The 15,974-nt window shown below is 38.4% G+C and overlaps 1 protein-coding gene across 2 annotated transcripts in view; it reads right to left on the bottom strand.

Annotated features, from left to right (window-relative positions):
• The window catches only part of KNTC1 (kinetochore associated 1), a 40,934-nt gene that overhangs the window by 10,327 nt on the left and 14,633 nt on the right, over nucleotides 1–15,974 (bottom strand). Inside the window, exons 25-48 of one of the 2 annotated variants that reach the window (XM_021285598.2) lie at nucleotides 15,420–15,536; nucleotides 15,089–15,232; nucleotides 14,697–14,795; nucleotides 14,192–14,295; nucleotides 13,927–14,032; nucleotides 13,126–13,260; nucleotides 12,036–12,155; nucleotides 11,239–11,308; nucleotides 11,099–11,166; nucleotides 9,386–9,678; nucleotides 8,537–8,709; nucleotides 8,246–8,343; nucleotides 7,172–7,313; nucleotides 6,418–6,474; nucleotides 5,818–6,005; nucleotides 5,201–5,305; nucleotides 4,233–4,361; nucleotides 3,842–3,958; nucleotides 3,312–3,421; nucleotides 2,843–3,050; nucleotides 2,344–2,433; nucleotides 1,907–2,078; nucleotides 713–771; nucleotides 353–569 (exon numbers count right to left, since the gene is read on the bottom strand). In XM_021285598.2, the coding sequence (XP_021141273.2) occupies nucleotides 353–569; nucleotides 713–771; nucleotides 1,907–2,078; nucleotides 2,344–2,433; nucleotides 2,843–3,050; nucleotides 3,312–3,421; nucleotides 3,842–3,958; nucleotides 4,233–4,361; nucleotides 5,201–5,305; nucleotides 5,818–6,005; nucleotides 6,418–6,474; nucleotides 7,172–7,313; nucleotides 8,246–8,343; nucleotides 8,537–8,709; nucleotides 9,386–9,678; nucleotides 11,099–11,166; nucleotides 11,239–11,308; nucleotides 12,036–12,155; nucleotides 13,126–13,260; nucleotides 13,927–14,032; nucleotides 14,192–14,295; nucleotides 14,697–14,795; nucleotides 15,089–15,232; nucleotides 15,420–15,536 (3,121 nt within the window). The remainder of the gene's footprint in view (nucleotides 1–352; nucleotides 570–712; nucleotides 772–1,906; nucleotides 2,079–2,343; nucleotides 2,434–2,842; nucleotides 3,051–3,311; nucleotides 3,422–3,841; nucleotides 3,959–4,232; nucleotides 4,362–5,200; nucleotides 5,306–5,817; nucleotides 6,006–6,417; nucleotides 6,475–7,171; nucleotides 7,314–8,245; nucleotides 8,344–8,536; nucleotides 8,710–9,385; nucleotides 9,679–11,098; nucleotides 11,167–11,238; nucleotides 11,309–12,035; nucleotides 12,156–13,125; nucleotides 13,261–13,926; nucleotides 14,033–14,191; nucleotides 14,296–14,696; nucleotides 14,796–15,088; nucleotides 15,233–15,419; nucleotides 15,537–15,974) is intronic. The other variant, XM_005498227.4, reaches the window with a different exon arrangement.

Genomic DNA, 15,974 nt, shown 5'->3' with positions numbered 1-15,974 from the left:
ATAAATTTTCATTAATCCTTTCTGCAGTATATACTAAATCTGTTTTATTTCAAAGAGTTTTGCTGAAAAACCTGTCTGAAGATGTCCTGAACATGCAGAAACTTTAAGCAAGACAAAATGGTTTAAAAAGAGAGAAAGAAAGGATTCAATAGAGATGCTGTGTTACAAAGTGGTTGTTTTTCTAGCCTACTGGTCAAAATTGCATTTAGGAGACAAATGCATTTTAATTCTCAAACTTTCCCATCTTCTACTCAAGAACACCAAACAAGTGTTTGGTCACAGATTAGCTCTTCTTTTCTCAAACCTACCCACCCATTACTTCACCCCTCAGGTCATCACATAAGCCCCTTACCTGTTGGAAATTCTTGTGCAATCTTGTGAGCAATAGCTACAGCCCATTCTGGATTAATTATAGACAGCAGATAAGACTGAATTGTCTGCACTGTTTTAGTTGTTTCTTTGTTAATAACTGATGTATATCCACTGCTTCTCATTTCAAATATCTTTGGTTTCAATTTTTTTTCAAAGATGTGTCGAGCTGCAGACATGTGTAAGGTATCCAGTGAAACCTAGGAAAACATTAAAGTAGATTAAGTGTTGTCAGAAGTTCTACGGTGAGACCAAAATCATGCAAAAGATAGATGAAAGCTCTTTTTTGTGGAGGAGGAAAAAGAATAATTTTGAAATAAATTATTTCAAGATGCTACTTTACCTTCATTAGTTTGGAAATCAACAGAAGTGTCGGGAAGGATTCCTCGCTGAGCTCTGCAGCTGAAAGGAAAAAGAGCTGCCTATGATAGTGTCACACTCCACTCACAGCTTTCTCTATGAAACTGAGCATTTTCCTTTTATTGTTAGATGCAGAGCTCCATTGGGAGAGAAAGAATCACAGAATGTCAGGGATTGGAAGGGACCTCGAAAGCTCATCCAGTGCAATCCCCCTGCCAGAGCAGGAACACCCAGATGAGGTTACACAGGAATGCGTCCGGGTGGGTTTTGAATGTCTCCAGAGTAGGAGACTCCGCAACCTCCCTGGGCAGCCTATTCCAGTGTTCTGTCACCCTCACTGAGAAGAAGTTTCTTCTCAAATTTAAGTGGAACCTCTTGTGTTCCAGTTTGAACCCATTACCCCTTGTCTTATCATTGGTTGTCACTGAGAAGAGCCTGGCTCCATCCTCCTGACACTCACCCTTTATATATCTGTAAACATTAATGAGGTCACCCCTCAGTCTCCTCTTGTCCAGCTCCAGAGCCCCAGCTCCCTCAGCCTTTCCTCACACGGGAGATGCTCCACTCCCTTCAGCATCTTTGTTGCCCTGCGCTGGACTCTCTCCAGCAGTTCCCTGTCCTGCTGGAACTGAGGGGCCACAACTGGACACAATATTCCAGATGTGGTCTCCCCAGGGCAGAGTAGAGGAGGAGGAGAACCTCTCTGACCTACTGACCACCCCCCTTCTAATACAGCCCAGGTACCATTGGCTGCTCTCTAATAGGTCATTCCCCAACTTATACTGGAACCTGGGGTTGCTCCTACCCAGATGCAAGACTCTACACTTGCCCTTGTTATATTTCATTAAATTTTTCCCTGCCCAAAGAATACAATTTTAATTATCCACACTGGCCTGGGAAGTGGGATACCTAGATTACTTTGGTCCTTGAGAAGTCCTTAGAAAAGGATTTGAGGACAGAATTCTGCATTGTATATATTGTTTTTCTTAGCTTCGCTGACAGCCAGTTACCTCACGAGTAGCAATTTGGGAGCACAAGTGCTTTCACAAGTACTTGGGACAAAAACTGCTTTAGTACAGAAATACAATTAATATGAAATGTCTACTGTATATCCATTATAGCAGAGAAAGGGAATTATGCAGATATCTAGCCTTAAAAAAAAATAAATTGAACATACATATAATATTCCAGAAACACTGTGCGGTTCTAAAGAACAGCAGATGAAAGGGCAGTCTGGTTTGTGCAGCTGGAGGTAAGGGAATCCCGTGCTCTAAAACATATTGGTGTTCTAGGTCCACAGGAGGAGAAATTCTTTGATAAGATTCCAGATGTTTGAGGAGGCTCAAAGCCTGGGGAAAGAAAACAGTAACAAACCCCACACACAATAAAAAAACCTCCAAAAAATCTCTCCCCCAACCCACAAACAAACCCAATACCAAACTGACAAACAAACAAGCTGGAGATCACTTTCTTGAATGGTATTTTATGAATGAGAGAGGTGTAGACAGAATAACTCAATTAATTTCAACTGACTCTTGAATAACTACACTAGTAAACAGACAAAACAAAATACAGATGCCTTCAGCGAGGTAACAGCAACATGTTTGGACGTACCTGATTCAGCTGGATGCTCGTGTTCTTTTCATCCGCATTTTGTATCACTTTCAGGACAATTCCAATGGTTTCATAGTCATAAGGCTCAAGCTGTTCAAAATAACCATTTTATATGCTTTGTTTTATAAGAACATACCACTGAGTTAACTTTTTCAAATGTTAATACTAAATATATTGACATAACACTGAAGAAACAGTGCTAAATTACTTTTTTGTTCGTTTTCTGGTTGTTCTTTAAGGGAGGTAAGACTCTACCTGTCTTTAAAGAAAATTAGATATGTTGTGCTATTTTTTTTCCTGCAGAAGCAGAAAACTGAAACTTAACTTTTACATTCTTTGGGAAATTTAAAACAAAAACCTTTTCAACTTTCTATGGAATTATTAATCAGTCATTCAAGTGACGTGCAGCATTTGAGACTAGATGCATTCTTCAGGGATTCTTTTTGTTTTGGCGTGTTGCTTTTTTTGTTTTGTCTTGGTTTTTTAATCATTTCTTTACCTTGTACAATATTCCACTGAGGCTAGTGACCAGGTCTTTCGTGCTTTTCAGCAGAGGAATTATTTCTAGCGCTCTAGTGAGTAATGTGGAATGATGTTGCTTCTCTGCTTCTGCAGAGTCATCTTCAACACGATCTGTATTAGCATTCTGGAGAAGAAGCGTTTCGATGCAGAGCTGCAGTGCGGCATCGCTGTCCAGCATGAAAGTACTAGAAGAGGACAGAATGTTATTTTCTCTGTGACCTTTAGTGTTGTCAAGGTGCTTATTTCCTTATTAATAAATTCACCAGAGACCAGTATGTATTTAAAACAAATCCCAAACACAACAGCCAAACAAACCCCGCAAACAAAACCCCCAAACAATTTGCATATTACTTTGATTAGGATCTATTTAAACTAAAAGATATTTCAGTAGGCATAGGTTTTATTCCAGCAACAATTAAAGACAATTGATTTGCTTCAGTTATTACCTGCAGTAATTCAATATGAGAGCTGTGTCTACTTTGGGATTTTGTACCAGCGTTCTTAGGAGTTCCTTCTTCCTTATGGGTGGTTGTCTAAATACAGTCTCGAAAGAAATCTACAGATAAACATTTTTAGCTTCATCTCAAAGAAGTCTTCTAGACAATATCAAGACTAATTCCTTATATAGTCAACCTTTTATGTTCAACCTTTTATGTTTTCATTAGTTTCAACCCAGAGATTTTCAGAGCAGGAAAACGCAGTGCATTTGCTTACTATGTCCTGTGCCAAATATACTTAAGCACTTAAAAATTCTGTTTATAGCACCCTCAGTTATTGCATTTCTCAGTTTCTGAGGTTTATTTAAGCAAACACGCAGAATGAAAATTTAAAACCAAACCAAACCCCCAACTTGCCTTACATTTGAATGGGAAATCTGTCTAAAAAATCACAATACATCTCAGAATATACTGACATTTAAATAGTAACTAAAACCCTACAATAAGTAAATAAAAAAGAAAAAAAAAATCTAACTTACACCAAATGTACCCAGTTGGATACCCCATTCTGCATCAGTTATCAGTTCTTGGAATTTTTGTTTTTCTTCTGCTTCACCACAATGGTTAGCGAGCTGTGCTCCAACCAGAGCTACTGCCTAAAAGCAGTGAGAAGGGAAGTTAATACAAGTATAATAAATTATCAGAAAATCTGGAATCCTAAGGTCTAAATCCTCAGGGGTACTTAAAACAGTTCATAGAGGATCACACAACTGCGTAAAATGAAAACAAACCTCACAGATGGTAGTATCAGCTATACACTTAATAATGGCAAACTAGTGCACGTCCACATTACATTGCTGATGTCTTTTTTTAAAGAAACTGCTTAACGTTCTCTATTTGCTGAAGAAATACATTGCCTTGTGGATTTACCAAAACTTTTCTGTAATTTTGCCATGTGTTGTTTATGACATCCCACAGCTTATTGAACATGTCTTCCTTGGGCAAGACTGTGCAATATCCCAATGCCAGGTTCTGATCTATCACACGACAATTGAACACCTGTGTTTCAGGAAAAGAAAAAAGAACAAGTTATAAACTTTAGGAATTAATATTTCAACAGGTTTCTTTGTATGAAGTATAACACATGAAAAGTGCTCTGTGATTTGGAAGTGTATTTGGCATTTAAGTTGGGGGGGGGGAAGATTAAAATTGCATTTCAGGTTTTAGAACTTAAAATCTAAATATGCTGAAGCCAAGCTAAAAGTCACTTTCCTTAGTCTAAACTGCCTTAGAAGATGACATATGGCCCGTCTTGCAGATGCCTTTTTTAAAAAACTCCTGTCAACTAGAAATCTACAAATCTAAAATGAAACCAGGACTGGAAATGAGACAGAGAAAACCTGCAGGTCATAAAGGCCTTTTTTACAGATACTTCAGATTCACCTGACAGGCTGCTGGGCCATCTTGTCTAGACTGTGCTTTTGCCCGGAAAGGTTGGACCAGATGATCCTGTGGTCCCTTCCAACCTGGTATGATGTGATTCTGTGATAATAATTTAGGCGTGCTTAAAGGATCCCACAAAGATGAAGCTCCCAGCAGAGCAGCTGGGGCTGCAGAGGCCGATGTTCTCAGACCATTCAGCCCACCCTTGCCCTGTTCTGGTACTAAGACACAAGGCTGTGGAACCCAGTCCCTTCCCACCACTAAAATACTGTCAATACTTTCCTTCCCCTTCTCTGTAGTTTCCCAAGGTCTGTGATTTTTGAAGGTGTGCGGGTTTTGTGGTGTTTGGCCACAGGACAATTTCAGAATATGTTTTTGCAATAGGAAGGGCAGCGCTTCTCATGACAGAGCAGAGGAAAGGGGCTCAACTCTTACCCTTTTCAGAGCGTTCTTACCTTGTGTAGTAAGGTCAGGATAGTGGTCATAATTCCTGAAGTACACTTTGGTTTCAGAGCAGCGAGAAAGCTTTTGGTTTCAGCTAGCATATGGTCATCATGTAGCTAGTACAAAAAAAGAGAGCACACGGCGAAAAATAAATTCTAAGCCTTCAAATTCTCTTGTTATTTATAGCATAATAGGAGGTACTACAGTAATTGTATTTTCAGATTTAATGAAGGTCTTATAAAAATCTCTTCTCCATAGAAAAAGGATCTTTGTTTCCAAGTGCTTTTGAACTGAACTTTTCCCATCCTAACCAATGATAAAACAATGTGAAAGAACATAATGAACCATTGTTAACATTCATTTTATTCCTGGGCTCTCTGCAAAGACCAGAAGTCTAGGCCGGAACCTACTTTGCAAAGAGAAACAGAGGACCTTGAAAAATAGGGAAGAAATTACCAGCTCCTTTCACAAAATGACTTGACATCTGATCAAGCGGTAGCCATTTTTATAAGGTCATGGCAATAGCCTCTCTCATACGTATTAAATTCTTATGTAACCGCTATATAGTTGTTAATAGAATATTTGTAAAACTTATTCTCAGCAAAATTCAGCAGCGTCCTTGCCATACCTTTTCACTCAGGGACAAATCCATGTTGTTTGATATCCCGTGCTGAAGACAGGATCCAAATGAGCAGACGATTAGCCGCAAAGCTAACTCGCACTGACTGCACTCCATGAGGTTCTGTAGCACCACACAGATGGGACTTCGAGCTGGCAGCAGAAGGTTCTGTCCTGTAATAGATTTCAAAAACAAACCTGGAAAATAATTAGTATCTTCATATTAAGCATATTGTTCATGGAATTAATATCGGCGCAGTTTCTCTTCTTTTTCATTAAGTTTATGACACAAGATCAGTGTTAGCTTCCTTTGAAACCTTAAATTTTCAGGGCTTTTAATTTAATACAGACTAATTAATTTGGCCATCCTCTTGGAAAGGTTCTAATGGATCCTAGCACGCAGTGGCAGAATTTCTGTACTGAGGTACAGGCTTTGACGCCATGCCCAAAATCACATGGCTGAATTGTGGCATCCACAATGTTCCCCTACAACATGGCTTTAAGTGGAACACCCAGGCATCTATTTAAGAAGTTATGGTTTAATTTAAACTTCACGTTTTCTAGTGGTCTGATTTATACTTTAAGCATGGTGAGTCTGCCATCACGATACCTTTAATAAATGCGCAGTTTGCCAGGCTTGTGGAGTCCAAAGGATACAGCTTCTTCTCTGAAAGACAAACACATCAGCAGCATGCCAGGATCTGAGCAACACTAGGAAGCCTGGAAGTACCTTAAAAACATGATACTTCAGGGACGGTACATAAAATAAAGACACGTCACCTCTAAGAGCCAGGACTGCTATTTTTTACTGTGCCTAATCAGAAGTTACTTTACAGGAGGCAATATCTTTTCAAGCAGACAAAGTAATACAAGCCAATTGTTTGCAGTAACTACTTTGTGTGCAAATGCCTTTCTCTTGATAAGACAGTCAACATAAACAATTAATCTGTGAAGGTAATAAATCTATTCAAATAAATCAGAATATCCTTTATAGGTCCTTTACAAGGACAATCCTTTTAGAATAAGCTGAAATTCATCTTGATAAAATCCTGTCTCCATTCATGGCTACTAGAAGATGTCTAGAGAAGATCATAAGAACATGGCAAGTTTATAGTAACACTTCTCCAGAGCATTCTCTGTGCCTTCAGGTATTTGATGTTCAGACTCTTCCTGAACCAGAACAAAAAGCAAAGTCATCTTTACATTCTACATCCTTCCCAATGGAAATTTCTTCCATGAGTTTGTCTAATCAAGATTTGGGGTGATAATTTCCACACGAGTGCTGAATTATTTCTATTCCTAGATAAAAATCAATATGAAATACAGATTGTATATTGACTCAACATTCAGGAAAGCAATTTTACCACATAGAGGCAGAAGAGAAGAAATAGTTTCATATACAACTGGAAGAGCTGTCTGTGGATCAAGAACCACCCCATCTTCATTAAAGAAGTCATCGTAAGTCCACTCTTCATAAGGATCTTTATCTCTTCCAAAAGATGTTGTCTAAATAAGAACATTGTCAAAAGTACACAAAGTAAAAAGAACAGCTGAGTCAATTGACAAACTGAATGCTGCAAGAGGTTCCAAGTTTCAAATACAGGAACAGAGCACAGCCTCTTATTTGAAAATGGATTCTACTATACTACTTTTTGTTAAATGGCCAGTGGCACTAAACAGATTTCCTACTAGGAGTGGCCACATTTCTCCTTAATGTTGCAGTTATGGAGTTGTACAGTCAAAATGCATTCTTAATTAATTTAATGGAGGCTTTCATAAACACTCTTGGCCAAATACCATAAGCAAATATTTCAAATGGATCATTTTTAGAAAAATAACATTTCGTGCACAAATATGCTTGTCCAGCCACTTTGATCTATTTCATTTCATAGTACACTCTATTCCCTCGTCCGAAGCATTGATGAATATATTGAATAATACAGGCCCCTGAGGCACTGCACTAGATACAGGGCTCCAACTGGACTCCATCCCATTGACCACGACTCTCTGGCTTCTTTCCTCCAGCCAGTTCACAGTCCACCTCACTACCTGGTCATCCAGACCACACTCCCTCAGTTTAGCTGTAAGGAAGCTGTGGGAGACTGTGTCAAATGCGGTACTCAAGTCAAGGTAGACCACGTAATACTTTCAGGCATGTTAGCCAGATCTATTATACTGAAATGTATGTGGAGAATTATGCTTGTGCCAGAGCTGCACCGTTTTTAGTACTCAAATCAGTTTACTCTTTATGCTGATGTACAGAAATATTCAGGGAAATTTTTATCTGTAGAGCTGTATGGGGTGGTGTTGGTTGTTTTTTAAAAAAGCTGATGAAATATTGCTAGGAAAATGGGAGGAAAAAATGTATCTACAGTGAACACTATTCAGTCAATCAAGACGTATGTTAAAAAAAATATATTCAAGTTAGCAGAAAATACCTTTGCTGTAAATCCATAGTTTTCTACTTGGCACTGTGTGTAAATTTCCTTGGCAGCCAAAGTATATTTACATAGTTCCAGAGAATCTAAAAGTAAATCTGTAAAAATATTAAGATCATTAGCATACTATGGATGGACGGTTCATATGTCCTATTAAAAGGAAACAATTTTTTGCAGCACCTGTTTTTACAGAGGCAGATATAGGAATTCACTTTGTTTTCGTGTTTATTAAATACTATTTGAAAAGTTGGATTCCCAGCATGAACACAAATAAGTGATAATAGTAATTACCTGGGCTACATATCGTAGCTGCTTGGCAAGCCAGTTCATAGATCACTGCTGGAAGGTTCATGTCATTAGGAGTGATCACTGGAACATCAGTTCCCAACATATGACAAAGCCTTTGACATGCTGAAAACAGCAGCTTCCCTGTTTCTTCATTACCGTGATTTTCATAGAAGTACCTATTAAAACAAAAGGGTTAAAAATAAAAACTAGTCCTTAGGGCTTTCACTTAAGGCCACATGCTGTTCTAATTATTTAATTGTTTTTTACTTATTTCATCTATATGAGTCACTGCATCTAAAACTTCTGTGACTGAAGTGAAGTAATACAATGGAGCTCACCTTAAAGATAAATACTGAAGCACACAGAACATGGCAATAATAAGAAATACATCTAGCATTTTCATCTCATCTCTTTTGGGGGGAGTTGGTAGTAAGTTTGAATTATCCGACAACCTGAGCATGAGGCAGAGACCAGCTGGAAACCATGACATGGTATGTACAGTCAGTGCACAACAGTTTTCTTCTACCTATGTAAGCTGAGAGGCTCTCAAAATGGTTATTTAATATTGTGCCCTACTAATCTCTCACTATAAAACTGTAGGGATTCTTTTTAGTTAGTAATCATGTGATGGCAGAACCAATGGCAATCTTCAGAGACTACGACTTAACTCTTCACTCAATATTGTACACAAGGAATATAAGCATATTGCTGAGATACTCATTTTTAGAGAAAAAACAGCTAAAACAAAATACACTTCCCTTTGCTCTGCATCTACTTACTTCTGCAAAGTATCAGAAATAGTACAGAGAAGCCCATTAAAAGTTATAAGACTGAAAACCTCTGCAGTTTTACCTGCATATTTTTACAGCATCTTCAACTTTTCCAGCATCTAGTGCTCTCAAGGACAGTTTTTCTCCCAGTTCTTGCTCTGACCTTTGCAGGAGCAAAGCCAGTTTGTACAACCTTGACTCTGTAGAACAGGTCTTGGTTTTACCATCTTCTGAATTACAGTTCATTGTTTGTTCTTTTCTAGACTTTGACAGAGATCTGACAGTTTCATAATATTTTATGTGTGTCTCAAGAAGCCTGGACATCAGTGAAGGGTTCCTAAATTCTTCGACTGAAAGAAAGATTTCAAAATCTTCCTGCAACAACAACAAAAGATTATGTATTAGTATTCATGTAACTTTATTTTTTTTTATGTTTTTATTTCTTGTTTCATTCTGAGGAATACTTTCAGTACAGAGTTGACTTTACTAGTTTCTACCAACTACTGATTTATGTCATAGATTAGAGAATTTTGCTAGGCAGTAGCTTAGCAAAACGAAAAACCTGAAGGATACTGCATGCTTAAATGCGTTAAATAGAATCACAGAATGTTAGGAATTGGAAGGGACCTTGAAAGATCATCTAGTCCAATCCCCCTGCTAGAGCAGGAACACCCAGATGAGGTGTTCCGATGGTCCAGTCCGCACTCCCTCAGTTGAGCTGTGAGGATGCTGTGGGAGACTGTGGCAAATGCCTTACTCAAGTCAAGGCAGATCACGTCCACTGCTCTGCCATCATCCATCCATCTTGTTATGCGCTCATAAAAGTCAATGAGGTTGGTCAGGCACAACTTCCCCTTGGTGAAGCCATGTTGACTGCCCCTAATGACCCTCTTATCCCTGATATGCCTTGAGATGGCACCAAGGAGAAGTTGTTCCATCAGTTTCCCAGGGATGGAGGTGAGGCTGACTGGTCTAGAGTTATCCGGGTCCTCCCTCTTGCCCTTTTTGAAGACTGGAGTGACATTTGCTTTCCTCCAGTCCTCAGGCACCTCTCCCGTTTCCCAAGACTTGGCAAAGATGATGGAGAGCGGTCCAGCAATGACCTCAGCCAGCTCCCTCAGCACCCATGGGTGTGTCCCATCCAGACCCATGGATTTATGGATGTCCAGACTGCCTAACTGCTCCCTAACCCAGTCCTCATCAACCGAGGCAAACTCCTCCATTGTCCTGCCCTCCTCTGGGGCCTCAGCGGTGCAGGATCCTCAGGACAGCCCCCAGCAGAGTAGACAGAGACAAAGAAGGCGTTCAGTAACTCTGCCTTCTCTGTATCATCAGTGGGCCTACATTGCCTTTGGTGGTAGTTTTATCTGCCACGTATTGGAAAAAGCTCTTCCTGTTGTCCTTGACCCCTCTCGCCAAGTTTAATTCTAAGGAGGCCTTAGCTTTCCTAGTTGCCTCCCTACACCCTCTGACAACAATAATTTAACATCCCAAACCATACTAGATCCTTAATAAAATATTACAGTACTCAATTATGAAATCTTTGAAGTGTTAGCAATTAAGACTTCTGGGAGTGTATCTACTTTTTTCATTCAAATGGACAACTGAGTAATGGGGAACCTTCCGAGGTGCTATTTAAATTGCTAGATTACCCTCAGAATCTCTTTGAAGTCAATAATAAAAACAACCTTTGCATATAAGCTGTAAATAGAAGTATTTTTTAATATAATCTATGTTATAAGAACAATTGGAATAACTACAGTAAATCAAAAGCAGTTTGAAACTATAAAGATACCTGCAGGGTTGCAAGTGTTTCAAACATTTTCAGGTTTGCTTCACATTCATCTTTCTTCAGAGGATTATCTGTTGGAGGAGAAAAACAATTACTTCCTGACTCCATTTACAAGCAAAAGAGAAGATTAAGCTGTAGCTCACCTTTCTGAATGCTGAACAGGAACTTAAGGATTTCCACAAGCGTCTTAGTCATAAACATTTGTGGTTTTTGCTGCAGGAAAGGAAGAGGTTAATGTTTTGTTTGGTCAAAAAGTTGCGAGTAACAGAGACCCTCAGGTTTCTGCTCTCTGAAAATACTACACAGTGCTCTACAAAGGCCTCATGCAACAATTACCAAGTCTAAGATACAACCAGTTGAAAAGCAAGGGAGCAGAAAGTTATTGTTTGTATGCCTCTGGTATAGAAATAACAAATATTTTACAAGTGTAAAATACATGCGCTCCACAGTATGTTAGCTCTCACAGGGATTTGGAAAATATCCGCCCTTCTCTCTTTTTCCTTCCTTCCCTTGCTCAGAATAAAGCGTACTGTCAGCTATGAAGCTTCAACCCACTTTGGTGCCTGGCAAAGCCACACCTACAGTTTTTAACCAAATGTTTTCCAAGCAACTAAAGAAAGAATAGGAAACTACATAGGACTAAAAGTGTAATAATGCAGCGGGATTTATAAACTATTAATTTAATTCAGATAGACATGCCACTGTGTGGAGAGGCCTTTAAAAATAACTCAAACCAATTGTATAGCATACAGAATCAGAATAAACTCAAGTTGGAAGGGCTTCAAGAGGTTACGTAGTCCAAATCAGGACCAGTTCATCATCCCTTTTTGCTGGAAGACAGTTTTTACATTTGCATCCCTCCTATTTTTTAACCATCTGAGTAAGAATAGTATTTAGAATAATCTGTGCACACACTTTACTGTGTGAAATGACTTGGTACCTCTTCAGAATTATCTGCTTTATTCTGTAATACCAGTGTTCCCCATGCAGTCAATCTCTCTGCAACTTTCTCAGCTTCGGCAAGAGTCAGAGATTTTAACAAAGTCAGAGATTCCTCTCCCTGAAGAAAAAAAAGGAAAAGAAAACCAGAAATAATTTAAAAAAGAGGGGGAGCATTTCCTTTGGAAAAGCTCCGTTATGTGTACTTTCTTGCTTTGATACAATGATGGCCAATTGGGTAAAATTAACCTTCTGCTGATGAACTTCAAAACTCTTTACAAAATATGTTTACTGCGACATGACTTCCTGAAACTCCCTGAATGGTTTTTTACTAAATCTATGAGGCTTTTAGTAAAATCCATGTGCTTACTCGCTAAGAATTATAATAGGCAAATTAAAACGCAGTTTTGCTCATTGGCAATTATGCAGTATTTTTAAAACAGTATGATTATTGAGAATACCATGTGCTAATAAGGTAGAACAAGCGTTAACATGAGAAACACTATTTTGCAGGGGAGTTAATTTGATTTCTTTAATCAAAAAGCTTCCTTTTCTGCAGGTCAAAGAGATCCCAATAACATAACACAGGGAAAACACAGGGTATAAAGATGATCACACCTACTATAATGTAGCAAGCAAAGTTAAATATTTCTAGTTAGGACATCAGCTAAAGGGGCAGGTTTATACTCATGTGGGGCACCGTTGCATTGGAAGAAAGCATTTCCCAGAAGAATCTTTGTTGTTGTTGCTGTTGACAACAAGAAAACAACTTGTCCAAAACCAACTCTAGCAAAAACAGTATGTGAAAATATGTAGAGACTTCGATTCCAAACTTGTATATTGCGAGTCAAAATTTGCATCCTTTCTTGCCGGGAATGAAGGATGGCTCATGATGTTTAAAACTCTGACAAAGGTGTAATTTTCAGTGTTAAGTATAGGCAGTTATGTGCACAATTAATAGAACCTTAAGGAAAAAAAGTTATATGTAAACTGTATGTAAGATTTCTGTAAGTAGTACAAATTGCCCCTGTTTGAAAATAGGCCTTAATGTCATTAAATTCTAAGATCAACTGACATGAAGTATTTTATACCCTCTCTTTGTCGATCAGGTCTATCATCCTCAGAACGTAGACTTTCACAGTGGGCAACGTGTACGCTGCTGCAATCTTCAAAGCATCCTCCAAAGAAGTAGGGGTATCTTGTTGCAGAACGTATTTCACTAGCCTCTGTAAGAAGCAAACAGATACACACTTGAGTTTGTTGATGTACAGGACAACGAGGGAAGTCATATATACACAATACTTCTGAATTGCAGTTGTACAGCTCGTACCAATGAGGTTACCCAGGAGTTTAAAACTTCTGTCTAGAGAAAACCTGAGGAAAGCACGAGTGGGAGAGAACTGGGCTTGGGGAAGAGAATTATCCTGGGAACTCTCAAAATTCAGGGAACTCATCTGGCTCCACAGGATAGCAAGGAACTTTTCCAGAAATACACGTTTTCTCCCTCATAAAAGGAGATGCAAAAAAATTAAAAACAAATAATTAAAAAAAAGAAATCACCAAGCATCGTTCACTGTGACCTTAGGATCTGAAGTCTTGAGAGCATCTATCCTTCAATTTTTTAGTTTCTTCTTTTCTTTCCCACCCCCCACACAGAGAGCACTATATTATCAGTGCTATGCTAATTAGGTTGGGCTAAGTTAATCTGCTAATTCTCAAAAAAAGAGTGGGCTTTCAGGCAAAAAAAATGTCCCAACAGGACACAAAAAATGGATATTGATGACAAGTGGGAGCTGCCAGTTGCTAAGATTTTTTGAAGTCTTGCTTCTTTACATGTAGGTAAGTGTAGGGATTTTTGTTTAATAGAAAGAAGAGTAATGCTGATCACTTACCATTATCGTCTGCTTGTCTTTTAAAAGATTAGTATCTCTTATACTATAGGCTCGCAAAAGCTTCTTCATCTCCATCAGTCGGTAACTTTCATGTAGTAACTTTACCCTACGGACAAATTAGACTATTATTAATTTATTTGCTACCTAAAGGTATGTGATTTAATCATCCTATTATGTCAGATACACGGTATTTCCCACCCCCAAACCAGAATTCTAATTGAAACTACACACAGCACTGAGGTGCAGACTGTGAACTTTGTCTTACTTGACATGATTCATTTCCAAATGCTGTTTTACCAGCTGCTCCATTGCTGCACTCCATGGTACCACAGCAGCGTGCATTATCTGGACAACTGCATCAAATTTCAGCTATAAAAGGAACATAAAACTCACTTTAAAAAATAAGTTACAAGGTAATCTCTTGATGTATTGTTCACTTTATTTCGTGATCCATTCGGGCATTCATTATGGTAATATGGTAATATGATGTGTCAAGTTAGATCAGAAAATGCGTATAGTAATTTATGACACTGTAGAGCTTGAGTTTCATACATGTTAGTTGGTGAGTTTTCCACGTAATGACATCAAAACTACAATTAAATTCTCAAGCAAAGAACATCACATGGGAGAAGACTACTAAAATGGCATACTATTTGATCTCATATCCTTCGTGTAAAAATGTACACATATGCTTATGTAAAAAACTATGTATTTCATTCTGAACTGACGTATTAGAGCCACTTGATGCTTATTTCATAAAATATACTTACATCTGTATCAGAGATACAGCCAATGACAGCAATTGCCTTTGCCTCCCATGCAGTTTCAAACACTGAAGCAGACCGTGTACGACAACGTTCTAGCAAATCCTGTATGTTGTGATATAGATTATTAGGATATTTGAATTCAGAAAAGATAGGAATATCTTATGACATAAAAAATAAAAGTTTTTTGGACATGAAGGGGCAGATTTGGCTATCTTCCCTTGTATCCGTTAATGCCTTATTACAGAAACAGTAGCTATAAATAAGTTCATTGATAGGAGTAAGCTAATCTGAAAGCTTGCCCTAAAATTCAAGCGCAGATAAGAATGGTCATCAGATTCGTTTTCTGCTTACTCATGTTTAAATAGTTTTCTTGAAAAGAAAGAAAATATGGATACCTTTATATACTGTAGAAGTAATTCATCCTTTTGTAGATGATGCTCACACAGGTAGGGTTTTATAAACTTCTCCAAAATGGAAGGGACAAGCTCTGGTGCCCAAATTTTATCAAACATGCGAAACACAATAGTAGTTGCATTTTCCTGGGTGGCAAGTAGAGCAATGACGTGTTAGAACACAATCCTTTACATTTCTAATGAATAATTCAACATCCAGTGTCATTGAAATGAATTGAACAATTTCAAGAACGGGCATCCTTCTACAAGATTTTTCTCATTCTCGGAACAATCCACTACCCAAAAGCACTTTTCGAAGCGCCTGCAGAATTACCTTTTCAACATCATAGAGTGCCAGCCTGCAGTTGTATTTCCTGTACAGATTTATCAGTTCTTGTAAATCGTTTACCAGCTTCTTTAACCTACGTACTTCTTCGCAGTCACTACATCTCTGAAACAGTGTTTAGAAGTGAAACGTTAGAAGACTTACTACAATCTTCATTAAGTGCTTTCAACAACAGGAAGAAAATAAATTGTTCTCCACATTGCTGGTGTAAGACAAGAGCAGTTGACTTACAGTGTAGTGATGAAGTAGGATATTAGGAAAAGATTCTTTCTAAACATAAAGACCGTGATGCACTAGAAGAGCCTGCACAGGGAAGAGGGGTGAGCACTTCACTCACTGAAGTCTACAGGACAGGTAAGACAAATGGCTGGGAACGAGGTACCTACAGCTGCCATCGTCTTTGGAGTAGGAACTCTATTTTTAAGGTGATTTTCTAAGAAACCTCACAATTTTTCGTGCCTTTCAGTCTTAAAGATTTTATGAATATACACGCTGAACTGTTACATGTATATGGCATATAACCAAGGAAAATCAAGTACAGGT

Source organism: Columba livia, chromosome 17 (assembly GCF_036013475.1).
Source record: "Columba livia isolate bColLiv1 breed racing homer chromosome 17, bColLiv1.pat.W.v2, whole genome shotgun sequence".
Classification (NCBI taxonomy): Eukaryota; Metazoa; Chordata; class Aves; order Columbiformes; family Columbidae; genus Columba; species Columba livia.
This window is presented reverse-complemented; position numbering and strand designations above follow the sequence as displayed.